This window comes from Monodelphis domestica, chromosome 1, assembly GCF_027887165.1.
Source record: "Monodelphis domestica isolate mMonDom1 chromosome 1, mMonDom1.pri, whole genome shotgun sequence".
Lineage (NCBI taxonomy): Eukaryota > Metazoa > Chordata > Mammalia > Didelphimorphia > Didelphidae > Monodelphis > Monodelphis domestica.
The window spans coordinates 98,122,590-98,141,137 of NC_077227.1; the positions used below are offsets into that span (position 1 = coordinate 98,122,590).

The 18,548-nt window shown below is 34.2% G+C and overlaps 1 protein-coding gene across 1 annotated transcript in view; it reads right to left on the reverse strand.

Annotated features, from left to right (window-relative positions):
* Window positions 1-17,783, reverse strand: part of CCDC172 (coiled-coil domain containing 172) — a 60,270-nt gene extending 42,487 nt beyond the window's left edge. The window contains exons 1-3 of the mRNA XM_007478939.2: window positions 17,603-17,783; window positions 16,807-16,970; window positions 16,483-16,568 (exon numbers count right to left, since the gene is read on the reverse strand). Coding sequence (XP_007479001.1) covers window positions 16,483-16,568; window positions 16,807-16,885 — 165 coding nt within the window. The 5' untranslated portion in view covers window positions 16,886-16,970; window positions 17,603-17,783. The remainder of the gene's footprint in view (window positions 1-16,482; window positions 16,569-16,806; window positions 16,971-17,602) is intronic.
* Between the last annotated feature and the right edge of the window lie 765 nt (window positions 17,784-18,548).

The following is an 18,548-nucleotide window of genomic DNA, read 5'->3' on the forward strand; positions in this document are numbered from 1 at the left end:
ATACATTTGGAGAAGGGCAAAAACGATGATGAAGAAAAGACAAACATTCATTTAGAATCAACCTGTTCTCAAGGTTCATGGAAAGAATAGAAAAAGACAGATGTGAGGCCTGAGGCTGCTTCTATTCCATTTTCTTCATTTTAATAAAGGATAAAAGGAAGAAGATAAAGAAATATAATGGGGCAGAAATGAGAAAGAAAGAGTAGAAATATATTACTTCTTGGCATTGAAGTACACCAGAAGAGTCTTCTAAATATTTGGAAGAGGAGATAAGGGCAACAAGCATCTAATGAACTTCATTCCTGAACCAGCATAGGTGTGCAGAACACACACACACACACACACACACACACACACACACACACACACACACACACACGCACACACACACGCACATGCACATGCACACGCACAGAATTTGGTGTAGAATTATATCAAATTTCATAAGAAAACAGTCAAGACAGAGAGTTGAAAGTGGTCTTTAAGTGGTAAGGTGGAGTTTGGAAAGGAAGAGTAACAAGAAAAACAAACCAGCTTTGGAGAGTGGATCATAGAAGGAAAATTTAAAAAGGAAAAATGAACTGCCAGAACCTGTGATTGTCATCTAGGTTGAGTAATAGAAGATGTACAGAGAAGTATGGTAAGACCACTTCATTTATGGATCACTAGTGTTAATCACATTCCTTTTTTCTATCCAAAGCAGAATGGATTAAAAGATATCCAATAATATACTCTTTTAAGGAAACACACAAAAAAATAAAGGCTTAGAAAGGGTTGAAATGAGGGGACGGAGGAGAATTATGTCTGAAGTGAATTTTAAAAAGCAAGGGTGACAGTCAAAATCTCAGACAAAACAAGAGTAAAACTCACATGGTTAAAAGAGGTAAACAGGAAAACTATAGTATGCTTAAAGATGCCAGAGAAAATAGAATGAAATATTATCAAAACTTAATATATCATATATGTATTACATAATACAAACATAATAAGTATATATTAATATGATATATGAAATATATATTATATATAAACATATATACCAGAAAGTGTAGAACTTGTAAAAGGCCAGTTCTTATTCCTCCCAAAGTTCTCCATAAAAACACTTTCTCTAGTCATGGAGATTAGGCTAGTTCCTTTCTAAAAAAATAAGGAAGCTTTCCCCAAGTCTTGAGTGGCCTAGAGTACAAAGGTTAAAACTGTCAAATTGTATAGCTATTGATGTAGGGCATTCCACTATGGCCTAAGACACTTACAATCTATATGACCCTGAGCAAGTCACTTATTCTTGTTTTCCTTTGTTTGCTCTATATACAAATGTTTACACCTGTAAAATGAGTTGGAGAAAGAAGTGGTGAACCACTCCAACGTAGGACTGAAAAATGACTAAACAACAAAAACTGCTGACATAAATTCCTAGTAGTCTAAAGCCAAAGTGGCTTCCTGTTTATCTAAGAGCATTTTAAAAAAAGAAGAAAGGAAACACCTATATTGTGGAATCTGAATACTTCATACTTGACAGATGTCCCAAAGTTGTACAAGTCAACGCACCTTGTTAGCTGAAAAGATTAATTTCAATATGGATGAAAGGGAATCCATTTCAATGGAAAATGAGTACTATATTCCTGTTTAATATATTTTGTAAATTTCATTTTGTTTATCAATAAGGGCCTCATCTTTTCAAATATCAGGTCTAAACTACCAGGCTACCAGCTTATGTCAAGACCAGACCATAATTGCATCTAAGTAGATAAAAATAAAATTATGAAATGATACAGAAAAATAGATAAAACTGTAATACTTGGAGACCTATTCTCTGACCTAGATATCTAACAAAAAGATGGAGTAGGAAGATCAAGATAAGAATAGGATTTTAGAAAATGAAATATAATGGAACTTTCATGGTTACTAAATAGAAATACAAAGGAGAATATATATTTTTCAGGTATCTATGGCATCTTCATGAAATTTTGACTTTGTAGGATCATAAAAATCTCATAAAAAATAAAGAAAATAAGAAATATTAAATCCATATCATATTGACCATAAAATAAAAAATGTAATCAATAAAAGGTATTTTGAAAAGGATTTCAACCTAACTGAAGATTAAGTAATATAGTCCTAAAGAAAAATCAAAGAACAAATCATAAAAACAAGAAGTGATTTCATAGAGAAAATGGCAATTAAGACCAGAATTTTGAGAATGGCAGTGAGTACCAGAATTTTTTAGATACTCACAAAGGAATCCATGGGGGAAATTTTGTATTCCTAAACACTTTCATTAACAAAAGAAGACTAAGACAGATCAAGAAATTTGGCATACAAATAAGAGAATATTAAAGCAATAAACAAACAATAAAATCTAAAAATAGAAGAAGAGATTAACATAATTGATGGAAAAATAAAATCCCACTAAACTAACAAATAGAACCAGGAGCTATTAAAAAGCTAAAAGAGAAAAATGGTTATCTAATCCAAAATTTTTTTAAACCCTTACCTTCCGTCTTGGAGTCAATACTGTGTATTGGCTCCAAGGCAGAAGAGTGGTAAGGGCTAGGCAATGGGGGTTAAGTGACTTGCCCAGGGCCACACAGCTGGGAAGTGTCTGAGGTCAGATTTGAACCTAGGACCTCCCATTTCTAGGCCTGGCTCTCAATCCACTGGCTACCCAGCTGCCCCCTAATCCAAATTTTTTTAAGACTGTTAAACCAAAATGCCAATACAAAGAAAGGAAAAAGCATTCTCAGCAATGAAGAAGAAACAAAAGAAATAATTACAAATTATTTTGCTTAATTATATGCTAAAAAATCTGACAACTTCAATGAAATTGAATTTACCAAATATATAAAATACCCAGATGAAAAAAACAACAGGAAAAAGAATGTAAATAAATAACCCAGTCTCATAAAAGGCATCATGGCGTACTAAATACAAAGCAGATATTGAGGGCAGGAACACTTATGGTCAGATTTTTTTTCTCTTAATACATATTAGCTGTGATCCTGGATAAGTCACTTAAGTATTAGGCAACTCAAATGATAAGTTGAAGAAGAGGTTCATTTGCAGAGGATGTTTTCTCACCCAAGAGTTTCCAATACTAATGAAATCAAAGGTCTGGCACCTCTGCTAGTTTAATCTTAGAAAATAAATTAAGAAGTCACAAGTAAACTCCCAAAGGGGAAAAAAGATCTAGGACCAGATATATGTACAAATGAATCCTATCTGACACCCAAAGAACAATTAGATACAACATTATATAAACTGTTTACAAAAATGGAGAAAGAAGGTATCTTGCCAAATTCTTTCTATTAGATTTATATGATGCCGATATATATACAAAGGACAGATAAAGCACAAGAAAATAAAAACCCCCAAAAAGACTGATTAATGACTATTAATTTCTCAAATGTAACTGAGAGTAGTTTGCCTTTGGATAAAGACCATGAAATGGCTAAGATCCAAAAATGCAATAAAAAACCTTTCTATGACTGGTATCTGCATGAATACAGAAAGCAATATATCAAAACAGAAGTGTCAAATGCCTGAGACATTTGTAGGAATGGATGGTGGAAATTCAGGACCAGGTTGTTGTCACCAATAATTACAAAAATGTTATCCTTAATAAGGGGCTGAATTTAGTAATCAATGTAGATTGTACAAAGAAAAAGGAGAAACTGGACAACACATCACTTTGGGCAGCACCTTCTTAATACCTAGAAAAACATGATTTGCCCCTCTAGAATTCTAAATCAAAAACTATCTTTTGGAGATTGACAGACAATAAATCTCCATTATACAAATATTGACTTTAAAATATCCTGGAGATCTCAACCATTAAACTGTTGCATAGATCATCATCATGGACCAAACTATTATCGACAATCACACAGACATAACACTGATAGATGTATAAAAATTTAAAAACAACATTTTAAGGTATGTAAAATAAGTATTTATAATCTCTAAACTCCATAGAATAAAATGCATTCAAAACAGAGAAATCTATCATAGATTAAAATTGTGTGGGGACAGGATAACATGCATATCATCCCTATTGTCCCATCTGCTAATGATTAAAGATGTTTTCAGTGAATCTACAGGAGAAGAGCTTACTTATGTTCAATACTTTCCTACTATAAAAAATAGTTTTCTCCACTGGTTTAATAGAACATAGAACAATAAAAATAATAATAGCAGGATAGGAATAAAAACAACCAGGAGTGTTTTTATATGGAACCCTTTACAAAAGACACAAGAACAAGATAATAATAATAATTGACATTTATAAAGAGCTGTAAAACTTGCAAAGCATTTTACATATATTATCTCGTTTGTGGTTGGTTTTGTATGAAGTGTTTTGGGAGGGTACAGGTAAAGTGGGAAATGGAGCCTTCATACAAGAAGGTTATTGTCTGGTTGCAAAGAAAGAATATATGCTGTAAAGACACAAGAGAATTGTTAAAAAAAAAAAGCTCCTATGGAGAACTGCCCTTACTGTTCAGTAAAGTTATATCTGACTGTTCCAAAAGGAATCTTTAAGATTATTGTTGTTGTTGTTGTTTCTTAAAATATTCATCAGATGATTGATTAGCATTCCTTGCTTAATCTTTCACATTTGGCAAATTATAAATAAGAGTTTTCTTTAAATAAATTCTCTTTGGAGGGAGGAGGTAAATTAAGCTTGACTTTTGTACTAAGTAATTAGGCACCTTTTAAATAAAGAAGAGCATTTCAGAGAATCAAAAAAACATTCAATAAGGTTAAATTGTACACATCCCTACAAGGGGAGATAATTCTTGTAACACCAAAGAAATTTGTAATTATGAAGGCAGTTAGAAGGAGTATACATAGACAAAGGACAAGGGTGTGAGTTGAATATAATGAGATGATGTAAAAATTAAATTAAATTTAGGAATTAAAATCAAATTGAGGAATTCAAAAGAGGAATGCATTAGGAGGAGGAGGAAGAGAAAAATAGAATTGGGTAAAGTATTACATTTTTATCAAAAGAGTCATGGAAGAGTTTTCACAATGGAAGGGAAGATTGGGGAGGTAAGGAAAAGAGCATGTGAATCTTACTCTCATCAGAATTGGCCCAATGGAGGAAGAATATATACAATAAATTGGGTACAGAAAGCTATCCTTCCCTGTAGGAAAATAGGAGGGCAAGGGAATATGAGGAGGGGAGGACTGATAGGAAAAAGGGCAAATTGGGGAAAGGAGAGGTCAGAAATTAAACAGGGGTCAACAGGATGGAAAGAAATATACAGTAATCATAGTTGTGCCAAAAATTTTATAAGTATCTCTAATGAAGGACTCATTTCTCAACTATATAGAGAAATTAGTTGAATATATATATATAAACATAACTGATAAATTTCTAAGACTATAATGTAAAAAAGAAAACATTTCAATCCAATTCAACAAGTATGTGGTAGGCATTGAGACTGAATATGAAAAAGAACTTTCCCTGGCCCCAAGTACCTTATTTCTACTAGGACAAAACCACATGCACCCAAATCAGATCAATATAAAATACACAGAGTTAATAAAACAGATTTAAACTCTTACCTTCTGTCTTGGAATCAATACTAAGTATTGGTTCCAAGGCAGAAGGGGGGTAAGAACTGGACAATGAGGAATAAGTGACTTGTCCAGAGTCACACACCTAAGAAGTGTCTTTGAGGTCAGATTTGAACTTGGGACCTACTTTCTTCCAGCCTCCTACCTGACTCAAAACAAAGAATTTTTCACATTATTTTACTTATTTAATGCAAAGTATTTTTGAAGTAGATCACTAACAACTCAAAATACTTCTCTTTTTCCTTCAAGACTCAGCTCAAAAGTTGTTTCCTCTATGTAGCATTACCTGACCCTTTCCAAACACCATATGTGTTTTTACCATTCTTATACTTGCTTAGAGCACTTTATTATATGTCCCTTTTGCCCTATCAATCTATCCATTAACCATTACATTTTCTTTATATTTATCTCTGTGTCTATTTTATCCCTCCCCAAGGGAATGTAAGCTCATTGAAGAAAGCTTTTTTAAATTTATTTTTAGTCTATAATTTTATTTATTTTCATTTTTTTTATTTTTTATCTTCATTGCCTAGCACAGGAATTACTTAAATATAGTATTAAAATTTATTAAAATTATTAAAATATTAAAATTTCTTAAATACTATATGGTCTAGGAATGTCAAATGATGCAAAAATATGCTCAGTACATCAAGGTATTTTTATATTCCAATCTTCCTATTAACTAATTAATGTTTGTTAAAGTGAATGAATCTCTTCTTGGTGGAATTTGTCAGGAATGTATTTTTCTTCAGGTGTTTTGTAGCACTATTTGCCTCCTCTAATTGACTGTCCCCTCCTCTCTCATCTGTCTTGTCCTCCAAAGAGTAGTCTTCTTTCTGTCAATCTTGTTCTTTTAAAGTTATTCTCTTAATTGCCAAATCTAATGACTTTTTTCTCAGTCCTCATCCTCCCTGACTGCTTTGCAGCCTTTGACACAGGGAGTCACCTTTTCCTCCTTAATATTCTTTTTCTGTCTACATTTTTATGACATTGATCTCTCCTTTTTTTTTCTTTTTCTCCTTATTTCACCATTACTTTTCTGTCTCCTTTGCTATCTCTTGGGGAGTCTCCCAAGACTCTCTCCTGGGTCCTCTTTTCTTTTCCTTCTATATTATTTTAGTTGGTGCTCTTATCAGCTCCTGTGGTTTTAATTATCGTCTCTATGTCTGTTTAGTCTCAGATCTGTTTAGTCCTAACTTCTCCCTCAACCTCTACCTGCCTATTGGGCATCTAGAACTGGAGATTTTGTAGATCTATTAAATTCAACATGTCCAAAACTGAATTCATTGTCTTTTACCCCAGACTCTCTCCTCTTCTTAACTTCTGTATTGCTGTTAAGAGTTCCCTCAACTTTCCAGTCACCTTGGCTCACATATAGGTCTATATTTCTGTCTCCATATATAGATAGAAAGAGGTAGAGTGGAGATACTGGAGATAATCTCAAAGGGAAAGCACTCAAAATAAAGAGAACTGAAAAGGCTTCTTGCAGAAGTTGGAACTTTAGCTGAAACTTGAAGAAAGTCAGGGAAACCAAGAGTTGGGGATGAGGAGCAAGAGAGTTCCAGGAATGGGAGATAACCAGCAATAAAGTACAAATTAGGTATGGAGAGCATTTTGCAAAATTTAAAGCCCTATATTGATGTCATTTATTTTTATTCATGTTGTTCTCATAAGATTTAGAGCTTAAAGTAACCTCAGAGGATATCTAGTATGAGAGAGGTTAAAAGTGTCTTGCCCTAGATCATAAAAGGTCATAAATCACAAAATTTGTTGTTCTTCCTGACTCCAACCAGCATTCTATTTACTATGCTACCTAGAGTCCTGAGATAAGTTCTTTCACTCTTATTCTTCAAGCATTTTTAATGTTCAAAGGACTATTAAAGAGATGGGTTAAAATTTCTGCTTTTTCTTATTAAAAAAAAAGCTTTTGATTATAATCTCATTCTCTGTGGACACACTGAAAATGCTCTCAAGTTCAACTCCAGGAGCAGACAGGGCACTAAGGATAATGTGCACCACATCTTCTTTCTATACAATTTTGACTTCCTCTACATGATCTCTATATTTTAAAAGCTTTTCTTTCCAAGAAGTTTGTAAATTATGAGTATTTGTATATATCTCTTTCTGGTTGTTGGCTACCATTTTAGCCTGTGATGATCATTTGGTTCTAGTACCAACCAGTTGAGTTTTCCAGGATATTTTAATGGTTCTCCAGATATTTGTGGTGTAGGGATTTACCATCTGTTGGTCTGAAAGACAGAAAGCTTCTGATGTATAATTCTAACTTTCAGGTCATATCACATTCAGATTCAGTAGGTATTAAATTTTTACAGCCTGCAGTGATTTGCTGTACAGTTCCTCTCATTTCTTAGAATGATAAGAAAATCTGTGGTCCTTAAGGAAAGCCTTTCTACAATTTCTGGTAGCAGTGACTTAGTCCTGAATTGCCATCATAAACTCCTTCATTTCCACAAAGAAATCCATATGAATCAATCATTTCTTTGACACTTTTTCAATGATATTTTTGCTGGCTGAGTTTATGTGGATATTGCCCAGGAAAGCTTTTTTTTTTTTTTTAATTCCATTCTTGGATCTTTCATAGGCTGTACCCAGAGGTAAACCATTCAAAGTTCATTTGACAAATCCAAGAGAATAGGCCTGTTGTCAACTTTTTCTGTTGCATGGTGAAATGATATAAAGTCTTCTTGTTTCAAAGGTATTTTTACAAGATTTTCATCATTATTATTGTTACTCAAAATATTTGCTGACTAGATGAAGTAGAATTCTCAGCTTAACCTCTTAAATTTCAAGAGTTATAAACATATCCAATTTAAATGAATTCTCTTCGGGGTAAAGAGTTAAACTCTCTAACAAAAGTTAGAACTTTTGGTCTAAGTAGCTAATATTTTTAATAAATAAAAGTACATAGTGATTTTGATATTCAGATTCCTTAGGCCATGACTAAATTATTCTTTTATAACAAATGAAAAACCAAATATAGTGTGAAAACTGTATTTCAAAGTGTCTCTATCAGAATCTGAGAGTTTGTTCCTTTCTAAGGATGATTCTTCCACAGCTTTGGGCATGATCCTAATTTGGTTTTTTTCCATTCAAAAGAGAAATATGTGGATCCCAAAAGATAAGAGAAAAAAGTAAAAATAACCCATTTCAATTATTCTTTAATTTTAAATATGATTTAAAAATTCATAAACAGCATTACACTTTCCTTCACTTACTCCCTCTTGAGAAAGAAAGTTATTTTCCATGGTTTATAGAGATCAAAGTTCTATCAGGCTAACTACTAGGTACATGTTTCAGACACAGAAAAGATATTGAGTAAATTTGATCTGTGATTTCTCATTTTTTGTTTTCTACCTTATAAATACTATAAAATCCTTCTACCATTTTCAGGATTTTTAGGATCATATTTTGAGAAGTACTGGGGCAAATCAAGTTGTGTTCTTGTGTTTCTGTTTTCACATTACTAAACCCATGCAGTCAGAGTGTATCTTTTCAATTCACAAAGTACCAATGCTATATAATCTGTGGTTTTTGCAACCACATATTTTAAAGTAGTCATTGAGCCCTGAAAGGCAAATGTTATCATTCACGTTCTAATTACATGCTACCTAGGTTTTACAGGACAAAAAAAAATGATTACTGTATCTCTAAAATGTATTTTGACCGTAAGGAATCTCTAGAAAGGATGTCCAAAATATTTTTCAGACTGTATCCCTAGAACAATTACTTTTATAATTTATGTACTACTCTATTCAAATTATATTTTAGTTTTTCTTAGGTTGTTTTCTTTTGATATATTGGTCAATAAATACCAAATCAAGCAGTCAAGTAAATACATTTTCATTGATATTGGCAGGCATATAATTAACTCTGAGGATAAAAGAAAGAAAAATCAATTTGTGATTACTTCTTCAGTTCTTACCATTAGTCATTTATAATTAGAGTTGTTCTACTATGGGAATATGTGTGTATGTGTATGTATGCACAATAAAAGGTATACATATATACATGCATGTATATATATATATATATATACATACACAAACACTTTTGAATGGAGATACAAAAATCAAAACCAAACTCTTCCAGGAGCTAACCAATAATTTTCCTTGCCATTTGGAGTCCTCCACAAATCAGTTGGCACTTGCCTTGGTTTAAAATCTATTTGTTATTCCTCATTTAGGCTAACGTGGACTTTTCTGTCCCCAAATTTTCCTTGTATTCTCCATCTCTTCTGTAATTATGCTTTTACTCATATTGTTTCTTCCCCCTGGAATGACCTCCCACTCCCTCTTTCCCAATGAATTTCTGCCCATCCTTTAAAGCACATATAAAATACTACTCCCTTCAGAAAACCTTTCTTTATTCCTCTCCAGTTATAAACAACAAATATGCCCTTCAGTCTAACACAATATTTTATTTCACATCTTTCTAATGTATGTTTTCTGTATTAGCGTTCTCTAGAGGCAGGCAGATGGCACAAAGGGTAGAGAAATAGAGCTGGAATCAAGAAGTAATCTGACCTATGACATGTACTAGCTATGTAACCCTGGACAAGTGACTTCACCTGTACACCTCAGTTTCATCAACTGTAAAATAGATCTAATGATACTATTTCTCCTCAGAGTAGGGGTGAAGATAAAATGAGATAATATTTGTAAAGTATTTAGCATAGTGCTTGGTACAGAGTGGGCACTCAATAAATGCATGGTTCCTTCTTTCTTTCCTGTGTTGTATGCCTTTATTCTCAGAGGATAGAGATATTCTCTTATCTGAATTTTGCATACATGCACACAATAATGTTAAAGCCAAAAGAAAACTTGGAGATGATCTGGTCCAATGTTTTTCTTATATAGAGAAGGAAATTGAGTCCCAGGAATTCTAAGTGCTTGCCTAAAGTCATTCAGGTAGGGGCAGCTAAGTGGCAAGTAGACAGATGGTTAAGCTTGGAATCGAGAGGACTTGGGTTCAAATCTGAGACTCTTCCTAGCTGTGTGCCTGGACAAGTCACTTACCCCCATTTGCCTAGTCCTTGACTTTTTGTCTTAGAATTATTTCTAGGACAGAAGATAAGGATTTTTAAATCATCCATGTTGTGTATTTCTGGGAAGGCTCTCTAATCTAGAACTCTCCATTTTAAATTCTTAAAAATGTTTGCAATTTAGAATTACTGTCAGATCTTCTGGAGATGTATATTCATTTAAACCATATAAAAGTGTTTTTTAGAATAAGCTATTTCAATAGAAATTTGTAAATATCTAAATATGACTTGAGATTTGTAAATTAATTTTGCAAGCAGGATTGTATTTGCCTAATAAATAATATTACATGCAATTAATATGTGTTAAAATATACATTTATAATTAATCATATAAAATATATATTATTGTAATATATAATTATAATATAATTAATATTAGTAATATCCATAAATATTTCTAAATACTATTACATGTATACTCTTTGATCTCTATCATTTGAGAATTTGGTTCAGAAATATTGTGTGCATATGTATATGGAATCAGCATTTACACTTATATTTTCAATTAATCATCTCAGTTTTATAGAGCTGTAGCCAAAAAAGTGGTAGAATTCAATCAATCAATAATCAATTATTGAATGCTTATTATGTATCAGATATTGTGCTAGATTCTAAGATTACAACGACAAAAATTAATATTCCATGTTCTCAAAGAGCTCACAATTCATTAGAGGAAACTACATATATTCATAAAAATATTTGTGTAGATTATATATGCTGTCATATATGTCATATTTTAATATAATATCTACCTATTTTCTTAACTATGTAGCATCTCTCCTCTACCAGGATTCATTTCTTCAACTAACATTTTCATGACTAGGTTGAGTCCTCAGAGATGTTACTATTACTGCCTTGAAGGTTCTAAGATTAACCTTGTACCTAGCTCTCTTCCCAAATACTAGCTCACAAGCCCCCACCAGTGTGTTTCCTCTTAACAATCTGATGCATGTATTTAGTTAAAGCATTTACTCAATGGCAGAGCAAGGAAAATAGTTCCAGAGCATTTTTGTCAAAACTGGAGGCACAGCATCCCACAAATACACTCATACTAAAAGACAAGAGGATAGGTAAAGAGTAGGCATGGGCTTAAGGAATATATGTAAGTCATACAAATGGCCAAGGTAGCTCATAACTAAAACAATAAGACCTCAATGTCCAAGACTTTCCGTATCTGGACAATTCTCATGATATTTATTCATCATGCATCAATTCATCATTCTTCAGGGAGGGCTAGCACAATATCTCCACTAGACCAACAGCTCAGCTCCTAGATTGCAAAGACTCAGATAAGCTGACCAAACTGCTATTAGGCTAGGTAGAAGAGATCATCTGGTTGCTATGTTGGCTCCTTACCAGGAACCATTGCTGCTCTCTGCATGGCAACCTGATAGAAGGCTGAGCCAGGTGGATTAATTGGTCTTTGGTCTCTTCTCAAGACAACGTGTCTTTGGTAGATGGATCTATCTGCTGGTCTTCTGGGATTGCTCTTCAATGGGCAGCTATCTTCTTTTTCTACTTTTAAATATTATCTTGGCTGGGGGCTACCATGCTATCTTCAACTGGTTTTTTACCATGCTCTCTTTTAGTCAGAGCCACAACCCTTGGTTTAGGGATCAAGTTGGGCTAAAGCTTTCCTCCTGGGGTTATTTGACACCTCCACATAAAAAATAGGAAAAGGCTTACCTCTCAGAAAATTCTGACACAACCTCCAGGTTGTATTACAATGATTAGTTTCAATTAAGTGATTTTTTTTACCTTCCATACCCCTTTTAGAATCTTATAATATTGAGTGGCTAGGGACAAAGAAATGAATATAATCTGGGACTTGTAGCAAATTTGTTGTATTGTTGGCTTCATAGATAACTGAGGTATTCAAGCCTCCTAGGGTGGACAATGTCTATTTTATGTCTGACCTGTAGCCTCTTCAACCTCTGATAGTGTTTATATAGGGAACCTCATTTATATTGTATGATTATAAAAATATGTACCAGGTAATTAGATAGAGAGGCATGCTCACTGGGTGAGGGAAAGTTTGGAAAAGCCCACAGTTAGGGGGGTAGAGATGTTGGAGTTCAAGGAATGATCAAGAATGGCCTCTTAGACAAAATGGTTCTTTAGCAGAACCTTGAGGGAGACTAGCAATTCTAACTGACGAATGTAAGGAGAGAGTCAATTCCAGGCATGGGAAATAACTAATGTACAGGAATAGACGGGAAATAGAGTGTCATAGGAATAGCAAAATGGCTAGTTTGGCTGGAGGATATGAAAGAAAGTAAACTGGAGCCCCATTTTGAAGGGCTTTAAATGTTAAACAAATGAATTTATATTTGATTATATAGGTAGAAAACAACTGATGTTTATTGAATAAGTAACTTGGTCAAGACTATACTTTAGAAAAATCTCTTTGGCAATTCTGTGGAAAACCCAAGTGGGTTGGGGAGAACTGTTTAGAGGGTATTACAATTAGCCAGGTGAGAGCTGACAAAGGTTTAAATTAAGTTGGCATTTATATGAATAGAATGAAGGGGATAATGTGAGAATACAGTAGAGATATAATCAACAAAACTTGTAGCTGACTGGATGTGTGGGATGAGATGGAAGAGTGTAGAGGATAATTGTGATGGCAAACCTAGAAGGCTAAAAATATGGTGGTGTCCTTGACAGAACTAGGGAAGTTCAGATATAAGATAGGTTTCTGGGGAAATATGGTGAGTTCTATTCTGCACATGCTGAGTTTGGAATGCCTAGAGTGCATGCAATCTGAAATGCCTCAAATGCAATTGGTGTTGTAGGACTGGAGCTCAGGAGAGAGAGAGAGAGAGAGAGAGAGAGAGAGAGAGAGAGAGAGAGAGAGAGAGAGAGAGAGAGAGAAGAGAGAGAGAGAGAGAGAGAGAGAGAGAGAGAGAGAGAGAGAGAGAGAGAGAGAGAGAGAGAGAGAGAGAGAGAGAGAGAGAGAAGGCAGGGTTGACCTGTTCAATAAGGTTCAGTAGTTAGAAATTATATAGATGATGATTCAGCAAAGAAACCTGAGCTTTCTAGAATTATCATCTTAAAATATTATCCTAAATATATTCAAATCCTTAAAACTTAGAATTACATATGAGATATATATATACACATATACCTACATACAAATGTATGTAAAGAAAAAAGTTTATCAGTAAAGAGACTCATTTTAGCTATTTCCTGCTTCCATTTCATAAATAAGTTGTTTTTAATTATTGTGACCTAATTATATAATGTATGTTCTAAAAGTTTCTTCTCGTTATCAATCTCACAAAAGGTTCTACTCAAATGACAGAAAAAGATTGTCCTTTCCATCCTGACCGGCAATTTTACCAATACAATCAGCTACTCCTCTGTAGCATCCAGTCTTAAGAGATGTTGGGGGCTCTGACAAGGTTTATTAATTGTGCATTGTCACTCAATATGTCAGAGGCAGGGTTTGTTTCTACATCTTCCTAACTCCGGGGTCAGTTCTATATTCACTATTCTTTCCTACCACTCACATATAATTAACATTTACATCTAAATGGTCATATTAAATAACTTCATAATTCCAATTTAAGGAGTTTATAGTTGTGTATCTATAATAAATATATAAACTAAACTTAGATATAAATCTATCTTAATGTGACTTTAATTCACAAAGAGATCTTAAAATTCTTTAGTGATGGTATCTTACTATACCTAGGTGTTTTGGGCAAGTGAATTTTCATTTCCATTTCCACTGTCCCAATCCTATTTCAGGTCCCAGGTAGTTCAAGGAGTAAAGCATGAGGCTTAGAGGCAGGAAAGCCTGGACTTGGCCTTGGACATTTAGTAGCTGTGTGATCCTGGCCAAGTCATGTAACTCATTTTGCCTCAGTTTCCTCATTTGCAAAATGATCTAGAGAAAAATATGGCAAATCATACCAACATCTTTGCCAAGAAAACCCTAAATGGAGTCATGAAGAATTAGGCAAGACTTGAGTATAGCTCTAGTCTATCTGCCCTTCCTAAATTCAATATACTTTCTCCTTTTTAATCTATCTATCATATCACTGTCAGAATAATCTTCCCAAAATCCTTTTCTCGTACCAATAATCCTTGCTTTAAAAATGCGATTGGTTTCCCATTATTTAATATTCCCCCTGACTGCGAATGCCTTTCTCAAACCTTTAAGGCCTTGGCCAAGTCACTGTTTCTCCATGAAGATGTCCCTGACCACTCAGGTCTATAGAAATCTCTTTCCTCACTTCCAATTAAGAAAGCTTTACAAAATAAAAGCAAAATAGATATTCTTTGGCTTTTTGTCAGTGCCAACAATTTGGCACTTTTAAGTTTCATTCAACAACGCTAGAATCTTTTAATGTTAAGAATGATGCATCCAGGTAGAAACGAGTAAAATATATTAGTTTTAAAAGGAGTACATATTAAGGAAAGAATATGAATCATGTAACCATGGAAAAATATTCTAGATCATCTAATTAAATAATTTTTTCAAAAAAGAAGTAAATATTAAAAGGAATGTCTAAATATTGAAGTTTTATAAAAATCAAAAACCTCTTAAATTGTCATGAATCAAGAATTACATATTATGTCAACTACTTTAAAAATGTTTTACTGGTAGTTTTTTATATCATAGTTTCACATGTGGTTCTCATTTTTTTGTGAATTTAAAGATTTTTTCAATCAACAAACACTTCCTCCTCATCTCTAGCCTCCTGAAAATACAAACTTATTATTTATTATTATAATCATCATGAGCATAAATATAATTATTATAATAAATAATGATTATATAATATAATAATTCTAATAATAAACACTTCTTTACATTTTAAACATCAGCAAAAAATAGCATTTGTATTTATTTCCTTCTAAGTTACATCTCTTTTCAGTATCTCACTTTCTTATCTATAAAGTGTGCAGGTTGAGCTATGTAATTTTAAAAGTTCCCTCTGGCCCTAGAAATTCTATGACTTCTACTTATGTGAACTTCCTTTTCTACAAGGTAATAATATATAGTATAACATTCTAGATTGAGACAGAAATTGGGTTCAAGTCCTAACAATCTTACTTATTAGGCAGATGAACATGGATGAGTCCTTTAATCTATGTAGGCCTCAATTGAGGATAATAATACTGATGATATCTACCTTACTAGTTTGCCCTGAAAGTCACAGGGATGCTGAGTGCTTTGCAAAATTGAATGCCTTCTCAGTGGATTAAGAGTCAGGCCTAGGGAACAGGAGGTCTGAGGTTCAAATTTGACCTCAGACACTTCTAGTTGAATTCTTCTGCCTTGGAACCAATATACAGTATTGACTCTAAGATGGAAGGTAAGGTTTTTTGGGGGGGGGTGTTTTTTAAGCCTTAATTCCTTTATTTTCAGGTATGTCTGCTTCTTTGTGACAACACAAGAGTCTTTTTGGCAAAAATACTAGAGTAGTTTGCCATTTCCTTCTTCAGTTCATTTTACAGATGAGGAAACCAAGAGATTTTAGATGACTTAGTCAGGGTCATATAGCTAGTAAGTGTCTGAGGCTAGATTTGAACTCACAAAGATGAGTCTTCCTAATTCCAAGCCCAGTATTCTATCCACTGTGCCACCTAACTTCCCCCAATGCCTTTATACATTTTAGCTCTCCTTATACAAACTGACTTCTCTTAATCTTACTAATCCCCTATACTTGGGACCCAAGATTTTTCTGGAAATGTATCACTAAATGACCAAGCAAAATGACACTAAGTTATTTGTCCTACCTGAATAATATTAGGCCAATATTTTTAAAAACCACAGATGACACAATCATTATAAATCAGCTTTTTAAAAAGGAAAATGAGAAGACTACCTTGCATTCTGACTTCATTTTCTCTCCTTTCAGTTCTTCTGTTATTTTCTGAATTTTTTCACGACACCTGCTTATTTCTACCCGCACTGGAATAGAGAGTAAATCTTTAAATGCACCAATTCTGTATGAAAACATACGTTTCTGAGGCACTGAGTGAAAAACCTCAGATGTTATACCTTTCCCCACATAATTTGGAGTAAATGAGCTTCCTGAATCAGCCTGACCAGGCCCTCCAAAATTTAATTCTGGTTTAAGTCAAACATGTGGGGGGATATAAAAGAAAATATATAAAGTCACATGGAAAATGGTAAAAATGTACTTGACCTTCATGGCTCAAACGACGACTTTCTTCTGCCTGATGTTCAGTAAAGATGATGTGCTGGAATAAGGAGTCTAAACTCATTTTAGATGCAATCTCTGATGAATCCTGGTTTGTTTGTTTTTTTCTTCCCTCTCCCTCCTAAATCCTTTCTGACAGTCTGAAGATCCTGGATTTCACAAAAAAAAAAAATTTTTTTTAAGTTTTTTTTAGCATTTTTAAAGTTTTTTTAAGTTTTTAAGCATTTTTAAGTTTGAGATTGCTTCCTAATCTGCTCCCTTCTCCTCCCCTCCCTTTATTGTCCCTACAGCCTAGATGGGAGGGTAACTCTGGGCCTGATTCCTCAACTGGACAATGTGAGGAACTTTAGACTCAGTTCCCTTCCAGCTCTAAATGTATAAAAATTGATACTTGTGGGAATAGGTAAGGATTAAGCTCAAAAGATATTCATTCACAAAAGAATTGGGGGAAGGCCATTGCTGGAGCCATCCTCCACCCTCTGAGGGAAAATATGAGATTTTAGAAACATAAAGATTTCCAGGATATTCGACCATTCTTTTCCAAAAGGAATAGGTTTCTGTCTTCCCCTCCCCATAGATTCTGAACTATGGCCTCATTTCCCCGCTCCCGGCTACAGCTGGATTGAGGAACCCTGAAATTTTTAGTTTTGTATTTTTATTTCTTCCCCCAAGCCTTCCTTCCTAGGAAGAATTCTTTCAAACCCATCCCTTTTCCCTAAAAAGAAAAAAATTAATTTGCCTCAAAACTGGCAAGACCCTGTGGTCCAGAAGGCCGACTCACCAAGCTATCACCTGGGGACCTCAGTGCTGGTCTGTCTTTCTGCCCCAGGTGCAAGGTGGGAGTCTCCCCCCCACTCCACCAGCTTTTCCCCCACCTCTGTGTCTGGTTGCTCCTCCAAAACTAGGAGTTCTAGAATACCCTGTGAGCACTTCCTGGTTAGAAAACAAAACTCCGGAAGGCCTCATCCACAAAAGCTCCTGGGCTTAACAGGCCCTACTTCCGGGATTCTGCCCAGACACATAGCATTGCAGGAGAAACTCCAGGGTCCTCCTCAAAGGGTTCATAGAAAAAAAAAAACAAGGCCCTGTTTCTTTTTACTCGTTTTCATTTCTATTCCACCTGGCAAATATTTACCGGATGTACAGTAATTGTACATATGGGCTAAATGCTGGAATAGGAGGAAAATATAAAGCCCAAACCCTGCTTTCTTTGGTGGAACTTAAAATCTTCTCGGGAGGGTGAAAGAATGGAGGAGAAATACTTTTTATTACATTTTAATTAGGCCTTTTGTTTCTCTTCAGTATTACCAAGGGGTTAGAGATGACCTTTGACCTCCAAGGCTGCTTAAAGTTATCTGGTGCCTTGTGTATAGGGTCAGGTTCTTTTAACTTAGAAAGAAAATTCTAAGGCAGAAATATCCAGGAACTCCTTAAAATAACTGAAGGGCAAAAGGCCAGAGATTCTAAATATAACCTTTGGCAAAGACTAAATTGTGTACTTTGAATATGGCAAAGGCTGCTGCTATTAATTCACAGGGCCTGACATAGCCTGCCTTAATCATTTCTTTGTAATCAGGCCATACCATTTTTTTGTGTGCTTTAAAATTAATAATTGCCTTTTGTAATCAAGCTTCGGTGATATTCACACTTAAATGTCCGCGCAGTATATATCAGAGACCAAATTGGTTAGCTAATTACAGCTTATACATGAAAGGTACCTTTGGCAC